The sequence below is a fragment of the Xiphophorus couchianus genome, chromosome 5 (assembly GCF_001444195.1).
Source record: "Xiphophorus couchianus chromosome 5, X_couchianus-1.0, whole genome shotgun sequence".
Taxonomy (NCBI): Eukaryota; Metazoa; Chordata; class Actinopteri; order Cyprinodontiformes; family Poeciliidae; genus Xiphophorus; species Xiphophorus couchianus.
In genome coordinates this window covers 10,161,708-10,173,954 of record NC_040232.1, presented here as the reverse complement: position 1 = coordinate 10,173,954, position 12,247 = coordinate 10,161,708, and the positions used below count along the sequence as shown (strand labels likewise).

Genomic DNA, 12,247 nt, shown 5'->3' with positions numbered 1-12,247 from the left:
CTCTTTACACCCATACTGCACCTTGCAAACATCTACATTATTACTGCAAACCCCCATGTATTTTTATTTCTTTCTTCATTGCCTTACATCCATTCAGACATCCATCTATTATCTTAATTCAATTCAGTTTAATTCATAACACGTCATCTCGAGGTTACAAAAAAGTAATTTTAATCGATCCTAGTTATCAAATAGGCCAGTCAAGTTCAGTTCATTATTCAAATTAGTTTAAAAACTTTTCTATCTAAAGAAACCTAATAGATTGCATCAAGTCATTGACTTGCAGCAATCTTTTTGTAAATAATTTTATTGTAAAGTGACAAGAAAATATATTTACTGAAGAGATACAAAGAAAGGCAGGGATATGAAAAAACTGTGTAAGATTTACCCCTAAGTGTTTGCCTTTTAGGAACACACATAAAGGAATTTCTCCAGCTGACCTAAAATGCTGTGTTCTCTCTGAACAGCACCAGTAAACACAAGCTTGAATACTGAATAAACAGCGGAGTTTTGCCACTCCAGCAGATGGCAGTAGCGCAGTTAAACTCATAAAGAACACTAGAAAGAAGAACAAGAGAAAGAAGGGGAGCTCTCTGATTGGCTCTCTTGAACGTCACTGTTTGCGTCATCCAATGAACGTCTGCCTGGGGGCGGTGTTATCACCGCAGCTGAAAGAATGCTGCGTAGTGAACAGATTTCAATTCTCAAAGCGGAGTTAAGTTTCAGTCGAACTTTACTGGTTGTGTGTTTATCTGAGTTATCGTTCAGATTCAGTCCAGACAGCTGTTAAAACAGCTCGTCTCTTCTGAAAGCCTCACCGCATGAAAACACTCAACTCAGTTTACCGTTAGCTCATAATTCAGTGTTGGTTCAGCCTTTTTGTTTCTTCTCCATCAAGCGTTTCACCTCTGACTCCACGTGACGTGGGAAACATGTGGCCTTTGTGTTTTTTAGTTTACTCGCAGAGCTGAGGGGACATACTGTGGGTTTCCTGACATCCACGGGGGACTTTAAAAAAAAATATATTTTTCGGGTTGCTTTTGGGGTCAAACCTCAACACATTTCTCATATTTGCCAAAGCAAAGCAGAATGCCCGTCAGGCGTTTTGGGGGTCACAGGTCCCTGGTTCCTTACTCTCAGACCTCCAAGCTGTCGTATGGTTACACAAAAATGAATATCTCAAGAAGCGACTACCGGGTTTTTTCTGCCAACTCTTCCACTGCCTGCACCGAGCTGGCCAAGAGGATAACAGAGTAAGTCTAATTCTTTATGAATGTGGTTAAGAACAATACCGAGTGCAGTATTTTCAGTTATTTGCCCATTTCTATAGGTACCCTATTGCAGGAGAGTATAATTTGATCAAGAAACAAAGGAACATTATGTACATAGCATGACAACAGCATAACTGTGTTTTATTACTAACATTGGGAAAGAAGTATGGTGGATTTCCAGGTAAAATTCCTGAATTAGAGGACACAGCGTACGCTCTAGTTACTGCATGTTTGCTCTTCTATTATTGTCAAAGGTTTTGCCCTTACAAACAAGACATTCCGGGTTTCTAACTAGTGTGAAAAAGTATGAAAATAAGAAATTGTTCAGGTCTGAATGAACATGGAGAAATACATTTGTTTCCCGACTAGAGTTCCGCGAAATACTACGTACACAGGTATTAGGCAAGTTTTATTTTTTGAGGAGGATTAATGTTGTAATGATTATAATACGAAAATCTCAGTTCAGAAATATTAAAAACACCTCAGATATGAATGTTTAATAAAATAAAAATAAACTTTTGGCTTTCTTATGATAATATCTGTTGGGAAATTGTTGTGCAAAATCATTATCCAGGGAAATTAAAATGTTCTAATTCCAGGTTCTGTACTAAAGTGAGAGTAATAAACCGACAACTTAAAATGTACGAATAAACATTTCTAAGATGTAAAAACAACTGTGGTTCAGCAACCACTGTTGCAACCACTGTTGCTGAACCACAAAACATCCATCCCCCCTCCTTTCATTTGACTGTACTGTTCCTTTCTTTTTTACCTCAGGACTTGTGTATCTGAAATGCACAGAACATGCTGTTCTTCCATGGGTTTACATACCAAATATGCCAAAAGAAAGTGGGAGGTTTTGGTTTTGACACATTTCACAAATGAACAATGAAAAAGATTTCTGATTTCTCAGTGTTTAACCAGCTGATCACCAGTCAGAGCCAATCTATGGCTTATTTTGACTACCGATTGGTATACTGCTATTTCTACCTGATCTGGATCTTTGAATCTGCTTTATTTAATCCTTTACTTTGTTTATGGATCAGCATTTGTTCTTCAGACATCCAAGTCATTGTGTTAACCTGTTGTGAGATGTTACTTTAATAAAATGTCTAAACTCTGATGATTTAATCAAATGTAAATTATTGTAATAAAATATTTCTGGAACTTTTTTAACTCATTTTGTTTACAGGGATGGTGAGTTTCTTGTGGTATTTCAAAATTTAAAGGAACTGTAATGTGTTGTTTGAATGTCATAAAAATCATGTTAATGATTCCAGTAATATTAAATCTGAAATACAACTAACAGTAGTAGTAAGAATTCAATTTTTTTTAAATTAAATTTTTAAAACTTTTGAGCAATTGTTTACAATACTGAGCAGTAATAAAAGTTGGGTTTGATCCTTGTTGTCTAGACAGCAAATTATGTCAAATAATATCGGTGACAGTGATTAAGCAGATGCTGCATCTTGCCATGTATTTAAGAACAGTAGCTGTAAAACAAGCTTTTCTTTTCAAGAGGTTTTTGTGACTCTAGTGGCCTTTATTCATCAAAATTAGCAAGTGCCAGCTGCACATCCTGTCATGACATTTCAGGTTTTCAAGATTTCTTGCTGTCTGTTTTCACAGTGAACGTGCTTGGATGTCCAGACTCTGGCACAGTGGGGGCAGTTTGTTTGTGCAGCATTTGTAGACTGTTTTCCAGATTCATAAGTAGGTTTGGTAACTTTAGGCACTTTAGGTTCTTCACTATTTGATTTGATCACTGTTGCAAGGCTGCAATCCGATAATGAGTTGATCACATACCCATGGTATGTTTCCACGGTAAAGACATTACACGCACCACTTGTTTAAGGTAAGAACTGTAAAACGATCTGACCCCATATTCACAGAGTCCCTGCCTAGGAATTCTAGCTTCAGAGTGATTCAGTCAGCTGCAGAGAGCAAGGAGACAAGAGAGACTCTTAGTGAGGAAGTGTGGTTGACCCTGTTGCTTGCTGTGACGCTGTCTTCTATGGACTGATTGGTTGATGCACAAAAGAAAATGAGACCAAAAACGCTCCAGTAATCAGCATTAAGATAATTGTCTCGATGATTACACTATGCTATGAATTGTATAGTTCCACACGGCATCGACATATTTGATTGCATTTTATTTACATCCTCATCATTATTGTGATTTATCACATCGTCTTTCCATGCAAATCATTTTACTACGTCATTTATTTAATATTAATCAGCTCTCTGCAAAAAGAAAAAAAGATTTTATCTTACCTTTACCCAATTCAGTCTACCGATTGGTAATGCACCACTTGGTAGTGATAATAACCCTGTTGCATTTCTTTTTAGGGATGTTACCATTCTGTTGATGTCTCTGAAAACCACTTATTTCTCTTAGAAAACAGTTTAATAATCAAAATGTTTAATTTGTGTTTATTTTAAGTCAGATTTTATAATTTATTTTGACAGACGCCTCGGTGTGCAGCTGGGCAGGTCGGTAGTTTACCAGGAGTCAAACACAGGTAAGGCTTAGCTGTGTCCAGATAACTGACCCAGTCTAAAAGGACTTTATCGTATCCCAACCCACAGTGATTTTTTTCTTTTCTTCAGAGACTCGAGTAGAGGTAAAGGAATCTGTCCGAGGACAAGATGTTTTTATTATTCAGACCATTCCAAGGTAATTTTAGACTTTTAATCGTGCAGCTACACACTATCATATTAAAACGGAATTATTAAGCTTATTTAATGAGCAACAAAAGAAACTGAATAAATTATGGAAAAACATTCAGGAGAAGAATACAAAAAAAAAGTACGAACTTGTTGAATTCTTGTGACATGTACCAGGATATAACAATGATCTGAACTGGAGCTGCCAAATATATCAAAAAGCAAACTTCATAACTTGCCATCTCAAAGGGCTATAACAAGGGCCTGCATTATATGGTATGGTAATATAGTCCAAGTGGACGACATGCATGCTTTGCATATTGATGATAAATCTGGCAAGTGGGATGAATTGTGACCATCTTTAATGTTCACACCTAAAATATGCTTAATAGCTAACCTGTGCTGTTGATATTGTTATTGTAAAAATAGCATATTATTGTGAAAATATATGTAGGTAAATCCTTTTAGTAATTGCAAGTTTCAGCAATAATTATGATTATGATGAAATCATATTTGTTTCCTTTTTTTAATTTAACTAGCTAGAAAGCAGATAACACGTTGCTCAGCATTTATTTGTGGCTGTCAACCCGTGATTTAACCCCTGCTTTGATTTTTCAGGGACGTCAACACAGCCGTCATGGAGCTGCTGGTTATGGCTTACGCTCTGAAGACATCGTGCGCCAAGAACATCATTGGGGTCATTCCCTACTTTCCCTACAGCAAGCAGTGCAAGATGAGGAAGAGAGGATCCATTGTCTGCAAGCTGCTCGCTTCCATGTTGGCTAAAGCCGGTGAGACAGAGCTGCACGTTACAACTGGGAAGCCAGTCACTGTTCGTATGCTGTGGTAAGGTTTGCACAGCTGTGAACTAAGCTAAGTGATTCCCACTAATTGCTTTACTAATGTTTGTGTTCATAACCAAAAAGCTCATTTTAAATCAAATTTCAATAAATTTTTGTGACGTCCTTTGATGTCAAAGGTATCAGTCCAGTATCGGAAGTGAAAATCTCCTAAAGTTTATCACTGCTGTCGACATATGACAATGTGCAATGCTTTTGCATAGCTCAAAATAGCTCAGTTTTCACAAAGCAAACCACTGAGTTGAAGCAGTTGGAGCCACAAACTACGACTGAGTCACATTTCATAGTTTAACCTACTCTTTGTAACATTTAGAAGCAGCTGGAAACATGATGTCTGTGCAGTCTTAAAGTCTGGAAATTATTCTTGATAAAGGCTATTTGGCTATAGAAAATTAGTTTCATGGTTATATTACCCAAATTATTTCTATTTGCTAAATGTCACACTGAGAGAAAGTCAGATGTTTATTTAATGTCTTCAGAGTCAGAACTCTACATACAGGATAATTACTGTCTCTTTAAACAATGAGGGATGATGATGTCGTTGCCTTGGATACCTCTGATGGGTTATTTTTTGTATTTTTTAATTGGCCACATGTGGAACACATTGCTTTCTTGTTTGACACAATGGGAAAGGCAAAAGTAATCAGCCAAGATGTCAAGAAGAGAGTTAAGGAGCTTGGGAATAATTTACAGATTCTGGAACGTGCCACATTCATTTGTTTAAAAAATTACCGTACTTTCCAGACTATAAGCATCTACTTCTTTTATGCGCTTTGAATATTGCAGTGCGGCTAACGGACCTCTGTAGATTTCTTTGCTATTGTCATTTTGTTCTGAATTGAAGTCTTATAATCTGTTGCAGGGCTTACTCATATCATCACTATGGATCTTCACCAGAAGGAGATCCAGGGATTCTTTAACTTCCCTATTGACAACCTCCGAGCTTCCCCTTTTCTCATTCAATATATCCAAGAAGAGGTACATCATGCTGAAGGCACAAATATTAAACTGTTCATTTTTCTCTGAGAACCTCAGTCTTGCATTAAAGACTATAGTATTTCACCTTTTTGTTTCTTACAATACAGTCATAGTTTGTGTCTCTCTCTTAACAGATCGCAGACTACAGGAATGCTGTCATTGTTGCAAAGTCTCCGTCTGCTGCTAAACGGTAACAAGAAACTCAGAGCTTAATAATAATAATTCAAATGGATTGCCTGATAAAACATAGTGATGCTCGCATTTATATCACTACAATACCTATTTAGGTGGTCTGTTAAAGGAATTGAGTTCTGAGAGTTTTAATAAATACCCACGTCAATACGTCTAAAAGAAAATCTGGAAAAAAGGCTAATTTGCTGGTGGTTTGTTGATGTAGTTATAACCTGGAATATGAACTGTTTTTTTTCTATTTTTAGTTAAAGAATGAAACCTGAGTTTGTTGAAAGAAGGGAAAACTTAAGACTCATGAATTATGAGAGTAGCCTCTCCTGTAGTGCAAAATTGCTTTTCTATTGCTGTGCTGACAAGAGTCAGGTTTGTGCACTACGACACTCTGCAGGTGCTAAACAAATAGCCCTTGAATATGTGAAAGCTTGGACAGCAGTGGCAACTTTACTGACAGAAGGGGTCAAGGGTCATAATGCAAAAGGACTTTTTTCTACCTTTATATCATGTTACAATGTCATTCCCTCATCAAACAGGTCATGTTTATGTATAATGTATGCTACAATGTGTTTTTATGCTAATTTGCCTGATAAACCCAGAAAAATAAAATTGTTTGTTTTTGTTTTATTCACATGGAAACCTTCTGAATGGTAAAATCATCTTTGTATCTGAGTTTTGACTGTGAAGAAGGAATTGCAGATGTCATTTCTGTCCTACATTCAAATGAGTCTCCTCGGCATGAGGCTTTGACCTTTCTTTTGCTTTAACTCTTCTTTGCAGGCGTCTTTTCCTTTGCCAACTCCTTTCTTCAGTCTTTGGCTTGTCTGATTGAAAGTTTCTGTAGCCATTGTTGTTTCCTTTTCACTCCTCCATGTCTGCCTGTTTATCTGTTCCAGGGCCCAAGCTTATGCTGAGAGGCTGCGACTCGGCCTGGCAGTGATGCATGGGGAGGCACAGCATTCCGAGTCGGACATGGCAGACGGCCGACATTCCCCCCCGCTGTCCCGGACCACAGCAGGACACACAGGCCTGGAGTTGCCGTGTAAGACAGATGAAAAACTATGTCAAATAGACTTAAGTAAAATTTGAGAATTACTGAATGACATTCATGTAAGTTGATCAGTGTAGAAGCACAAACTGAGCGTGTTCTAACTCAGACCAGTAATTTATCTGTTTTTCAGTGATGATGCCGAAGGAGAAGCCTCCAATCACCGTCGTCGGAGACGTAGGAGGGAGAATCGCCATCATTGTGGTAAGCTTTCCTGGCTGCAAAGACAATAAACAGCATTGTTACATGCATTATGAAAAATGTAACTAATCTGGGATGTTATGAACTTTGCATTAATCTGTGCTGTTCTTTATTTCTCCTGTGCTGCTGGTTTTACTGTAGGAAATTTCTCATAGAGTGAAATATCAGAATATTGCAGTTTGTTGGAGCCTTCTGCTGTCCATTTCTTTTTTGTCCAGACAAAAAATATCTGTGATGTAAAACAAGTCTTTGCTCTCTAACATGTGACCTCTTCTCCAGGATGACATCATAGATGATGTCGAGGACTTTGTTGCAGCAGCAGAAAGCCTGAAGGAGAGAGGAGCGTACAAGATCTACATCATGGCTACACATGGGCTGCTGTCTGCAGAAGCTCCCATACTAATAGAGGAGTCTGCTATAGATGAGGTAAATGTCTCATGTGAAGATCTGACAGTGAAAGAAAATCTTTTGCAGCTAGGAAATGATGTGCAATAAGTTAATGCATCTGAAACAAACCATGAAAAGTGAGATTTCATGACAACCCTTAGAAATATGGAATTACTGCACTTGACTGGTTGTTAATTTATTAGATTTTTCACCAAAAAAGAAAATAATCAAATGTATCACAAAAGAATTAAATTGAAAAAATAAACATTCTGTCTTTGTAAAGCATGTCTTTAGAAAAATAACAGAGTGATTTCATATTTAATGGCTCAGCTGAAGAAAATTATACAGTCTCATATTGGTATTTCTAAAACAGACACCTGAAGAAGTCTTATTCTGGAATTGAGTCTGGAGCTAAAACTGAGTGATTGTAGAAGTTTGGGATATTTTCCACCTGTCAGCCACTGATAAAAAACATGGCCCATCAACACAACTGTAAGCTGAAACAATGGAAATTACTCTGAAACTCTACTGGAAAAAGGCAAATCAACACAGTCATTGTTAGAAGACCATCTTTCCCTTGCAAAAAGGTCAGCTTGGTGGTCATGACCAGCAAACAATCTAGATCTGAATTTTACTGAACTTTTATGAAGAACCTTTCATGACAAAACACAAACCATGCAAAGCTGGTCTGTCAGCTACTTTACAGGAATGCTGGAAAGAAAAGTACTGATTGTGATGTTTTTGATTTATTACTCCAGACTGATAAAATATGTAGTATTGGTTTTACTGACATTGAGTTTCTTCAGCTGTTCATAATATATACTGTATATATATATACACGTAAATAAATAACTGTCTTTTATACACAGACCACCTAAGCAAATGTTTAAGTTGTTGTATTGAAAGACAGTCTCACAACATTATTCTGTGTTTATTTTTTTTTAGTTAAACATGACGTCCACATTGTCATATTTATTTACGAGCTCATTATTGTTGAAGAATTAAAACAGGAAACACGACAAATGTCGTAATTTGTATTTATAGCAGAAGTACATTAATGACTTTAATAACACAGGTATGGAAATGCTTTATTAGTGAATAAATAAATATATTACAGAAGGTCAAGAGGCACACCACATTTAATTTTTTAAATAATATATATGCTTCATAATATTCAAATGTAGCATCATTTTTAGAGTAAACAAATAAATCTAAACCAACATAAATGAGTGACTATCAACCCAAACATTTTACTGATTAACTCAACTGAAACCCAATCACTTCTAGTCATTTTATATGTAAATATGTTTCAAACTGTTAATTTCTAATTTCAAATATGCATTTTACAAGTTAACATTTATTCCCAGTTAAATGGTGAGAAATAATTGGTTTTGAAATATTATTACATTTTTAAATAAACATTTGTAGGCTTTGAGTGTGTAATGATGATCATTTTGGGTTATTATCATATTTACTTAGATTGTTAGAAATAAATCACAATGTACATAAAAGTTTAGCAAATAATTTATTGGCTGATTGAATTGTGGCACCTTTGAGCCTCCATAGTTTTGCTCCACACATGCAGGTGGTTGTGACCAACACCGTTCCTCATGAGGTGCAGAAGCTGCAGTGTCCGAAAATCAAAACCGTGGATGTGAGTCTGATCCTGGCTGAGGCCATCCGCCGCATCCACAACGGAGAGTCCATGTCCTACCTGTTCCGCAACATCACTGTGGACGACTGAGGCGACACAAAGAGACATTTACATTTCCACTCGCACAAAGTCAGGGCAGATCTCTGTATCAGTCTGTTCTTCCTGTCTAGGTTGCTGATAAATCTGTCAGTTTTATTTACCAGATGTCACACGCGAGGCAAGAACAATAAAGTACATGCATAATGTTACTACAGGGTCCTCACTAATGTTTGTTCCTGTACACTGCAACTTGTAGCAAATAAAGCTGTTACTCTTTCAAACGTGTTGTCTGTTTTTCTCTAGCCTGAAGTATCACGTCTGACCTTATCGGCTGTAAATATAGACATGATGGCACAAGCGAAGTGTGGGTATATTTCAGGAACAAGAACTACTTCAGTTTGCCACCTTCACACCTGAACGTGAGACTTTCAGTCATGCTTCCTGACTGAAAGCATGACTGAAAGACCAAATGTGTTAATGTCCAGCTGGATTTGAATGGTTAATAATCATCATAAAGGTATTAATCTCTACCAAACATCAGTTTTTATTAATTATGCTGTATTGCTGTTTGACACCGCAACATTTTAAAGTAATGAAAATGCAATAAATTTAGGAGAAATATTTGATTTCTATTTTTTTTTTTTCAGATTCTGGATGTGTCAAACCACTGAAAACATCATGCAAATCATCTGACTGCTCTGTCTTTATTTATGGCCATAAGTTCCTGTGTCAATTCCCTTGTACTCTGCAGTGTTTTACATTAGTTCACAGGACCATAAATGGCCCAGTGTAAATGTAGACATGTGACAGTCGATGAGAGAAGTAGAAGACATTTGAAACTCAGACTGTAGTTATGCAAGTGGACCAAGTCCTGCTGTCTCTGGGCTTTCTTACATCTGTAGATTTTGTGTCCCGAACCCTGAACTTGTTCCAAACGCCTCAGGGTGATTTTACTCCGCTGAGGAGCTTTGACCAAGTCCAGGGGCAGAGACTTCATCTGAGATGACCCGAAAAACCGCCTGAAGATCTCCAAGTAAAGTCTCCTTTACACGATAAAACATTCTCTGAGAGTTACTCTGAAATCCTGATTTTGTCTGATATCTTAGCTATGGAAGCGTGTAACAAATGATAAAAACCCACACACCTGCTTGACTCTGAAGCTGTCGGGCCTCCTTCCTTTTGCAACTGAGAGAGCACACTGCGGAAGAATGTTTAAATGTGGACTGAAAGAGGAACTGCCCGCTAAACGTTAACCGAGCCACTTCCTCAAATTAAAACAGGAAGCTTGGTGCAGTCTAATCTGATGGACTGGAGGAGAGAGTAGGAGGTGGGGCGGCGGCGGGGGGACCTAAACCTGAGCAGTAACGACTGTCTCTTCTCTCCAGGTTGCTGTCAGAGGAACCAGGCATTTCCATTTGAGGAACTGCACACTGACCTATTTTGTCAGCTGGCCAACATGGAGAACATTGTTCATTGAATTGTTCAGTATTCAAATGTAGTGCTGAGAGGAAGATTCATTTGGTTTGTTCAGCTTTAAACTGTTTTCCCAGTCATGCAGTGAGGTGGTGAAGTTAGTTCTAAAACTTATCAAACTTGTGTCTTTCAGAAGGAGTGATGTTTTCAGAGGTTGTGCAGAAAAATCACAGGAGTTCAGACGTGTAGAAGCTGAAGAGAGACATCTGCGCTGGATGATATGCCTCATAGACTCTAATTCTACCAGTCAGGCTTGACGCAGATGTATGCTGATAAGATCAGAAAACCTTTTGCTGCCTGGTTAATGAAAGGTGCTTGTGTTAAAATAATAGTTTACAATTCTTCTGCATGCTTCGACTAGCTCAGAAACTTCTGATCAGGCCAGAACACTGGGCCTGAACATCTTCAGGGTCAAAGGACTAATGTTCCAACAAGATCTTGAGAAACTCATGCGTTTATCTTTATTCAATCTGATTACTGTAACAGTCTTTAAAAGGCCTGCTTGAAAAGTTAGACAGCTGCAGCTGATCCCGAACGCTACTGCTGCTGCTTGTGTTCTCACTAAAACCAAGAAAGTAGAAAAGTCCTTACACTGGCTCCCTGTAGCTCAGACAATAAACTTTTAAATATTTATGTTAGTTTATAAATCACTGAATGGCTTAGCACCAAAATACATTAAAGACCTGATGTCGTTGTCTCAACCCTTCATTCCACTCAGGCCTTCTGCTTCAAGTCTGCATCCTCAGAATCAGAACCAAACCCGGAGAAGCAGCATATCAGTGCTCCAATAACCTTGAATAAACTTCCAGAAAACTGCAAAACTGCTGGAACCCTGAAGTGCTTTAATGTCTCGAGTCTAAAACCCATCAGTTTTAGTCTAGAGTTGTCCTTAATAATAACTGGAATGTGGATTCGTTCTGCTCTGGATCACAACTTGTCATTACTTCTCCATATTTTGCCACTGCAATGTTTCTTTTTTGTTTTATTTGTAAATTGCATTACATTTTATCACTGCACTGCCTTTTTCTGAAATGTGCTGTACAAACACATTTATCTCGACTGGTAGCTTTTATTTTGACACTCAATTTCACCGGAAATTTTACTCCAAATCAAAACAATAATACAATAACAATAATATATATATACAGTATATTTGTGGAGGGGGGGGGGGGGGGGTAACTAGTATTTTAACATATTTAAGCACTTTTACCAGACTTCTTTTAGTGGTAATGTATTTATTTATTATATTCTTGTATCTTTTATGGATGTCTCCAGATGTACGATTTTAATGTTGTGTGGATGTGAATTAATGTGTGAGCAACAGATAACCTTAATTTCCCTATGGGATTAATAAAGTTTAACCTAACCTAATATATATATATATATATATCAAATATATATATATATATATATACATATATATACATATATATATATATATATATATATACATATATATATATATATCAATATATATATATAT

The 12,247-nt window shown here is 37.2% G+C and overlaps 1 protein-coding gene and 1 long non-coding RNA gene across 2 annotated transcripts; one reads left to right on the top strand and one right to left on the bottom strand.

Moving 5' to 3' along the window:
• Positions 1-643: 643 nt before the first annotated feature.
• LOC114145232 (phosphoribosyl pyrophosphate synthase-associated protein 1-like) lies at positions 644-9,572 on the top strand. The gene is made up of 10 exons (XM_028018705.1): positions 644-1,253; positions 3,741-3,793; positions 3,882-3,948; positions 4,557-4,729; positions 5,661-5,776; positions 5,911-5,966; positions 6,859-7,004; positions 7,144-7,214; positions 7,491-7,637; positions 9,184-9,572. The coding sequence occupies exons 1-10, from the start codon at positions 1,090-1,092 to the stop codon at positions 9,340-9,342; spliced, it is 1,152 nt and encodes a 383-aa protein (XP_027874506.1). The 5' UTR covers positions 644-1,089; the 3' UTR covers positions 9,343-9,572.
• On the bottom strand, positions 8,670-10,524 carry LOC114145234 (uncharacterized). The gene is made up of 2 exons (XR_003595642.1): positions 10,436-10,524; positions 8,670-9,338 (listed from the first exon to the last, which is right to left on the bottom strand). It is a non-coding gene; the product is annotated as an uncharacterized LOC114145234 (long non-coding RNA).
• Between the last annotated feature and the right edge of the window lie 1,723 nt (positions 10,525-12,247).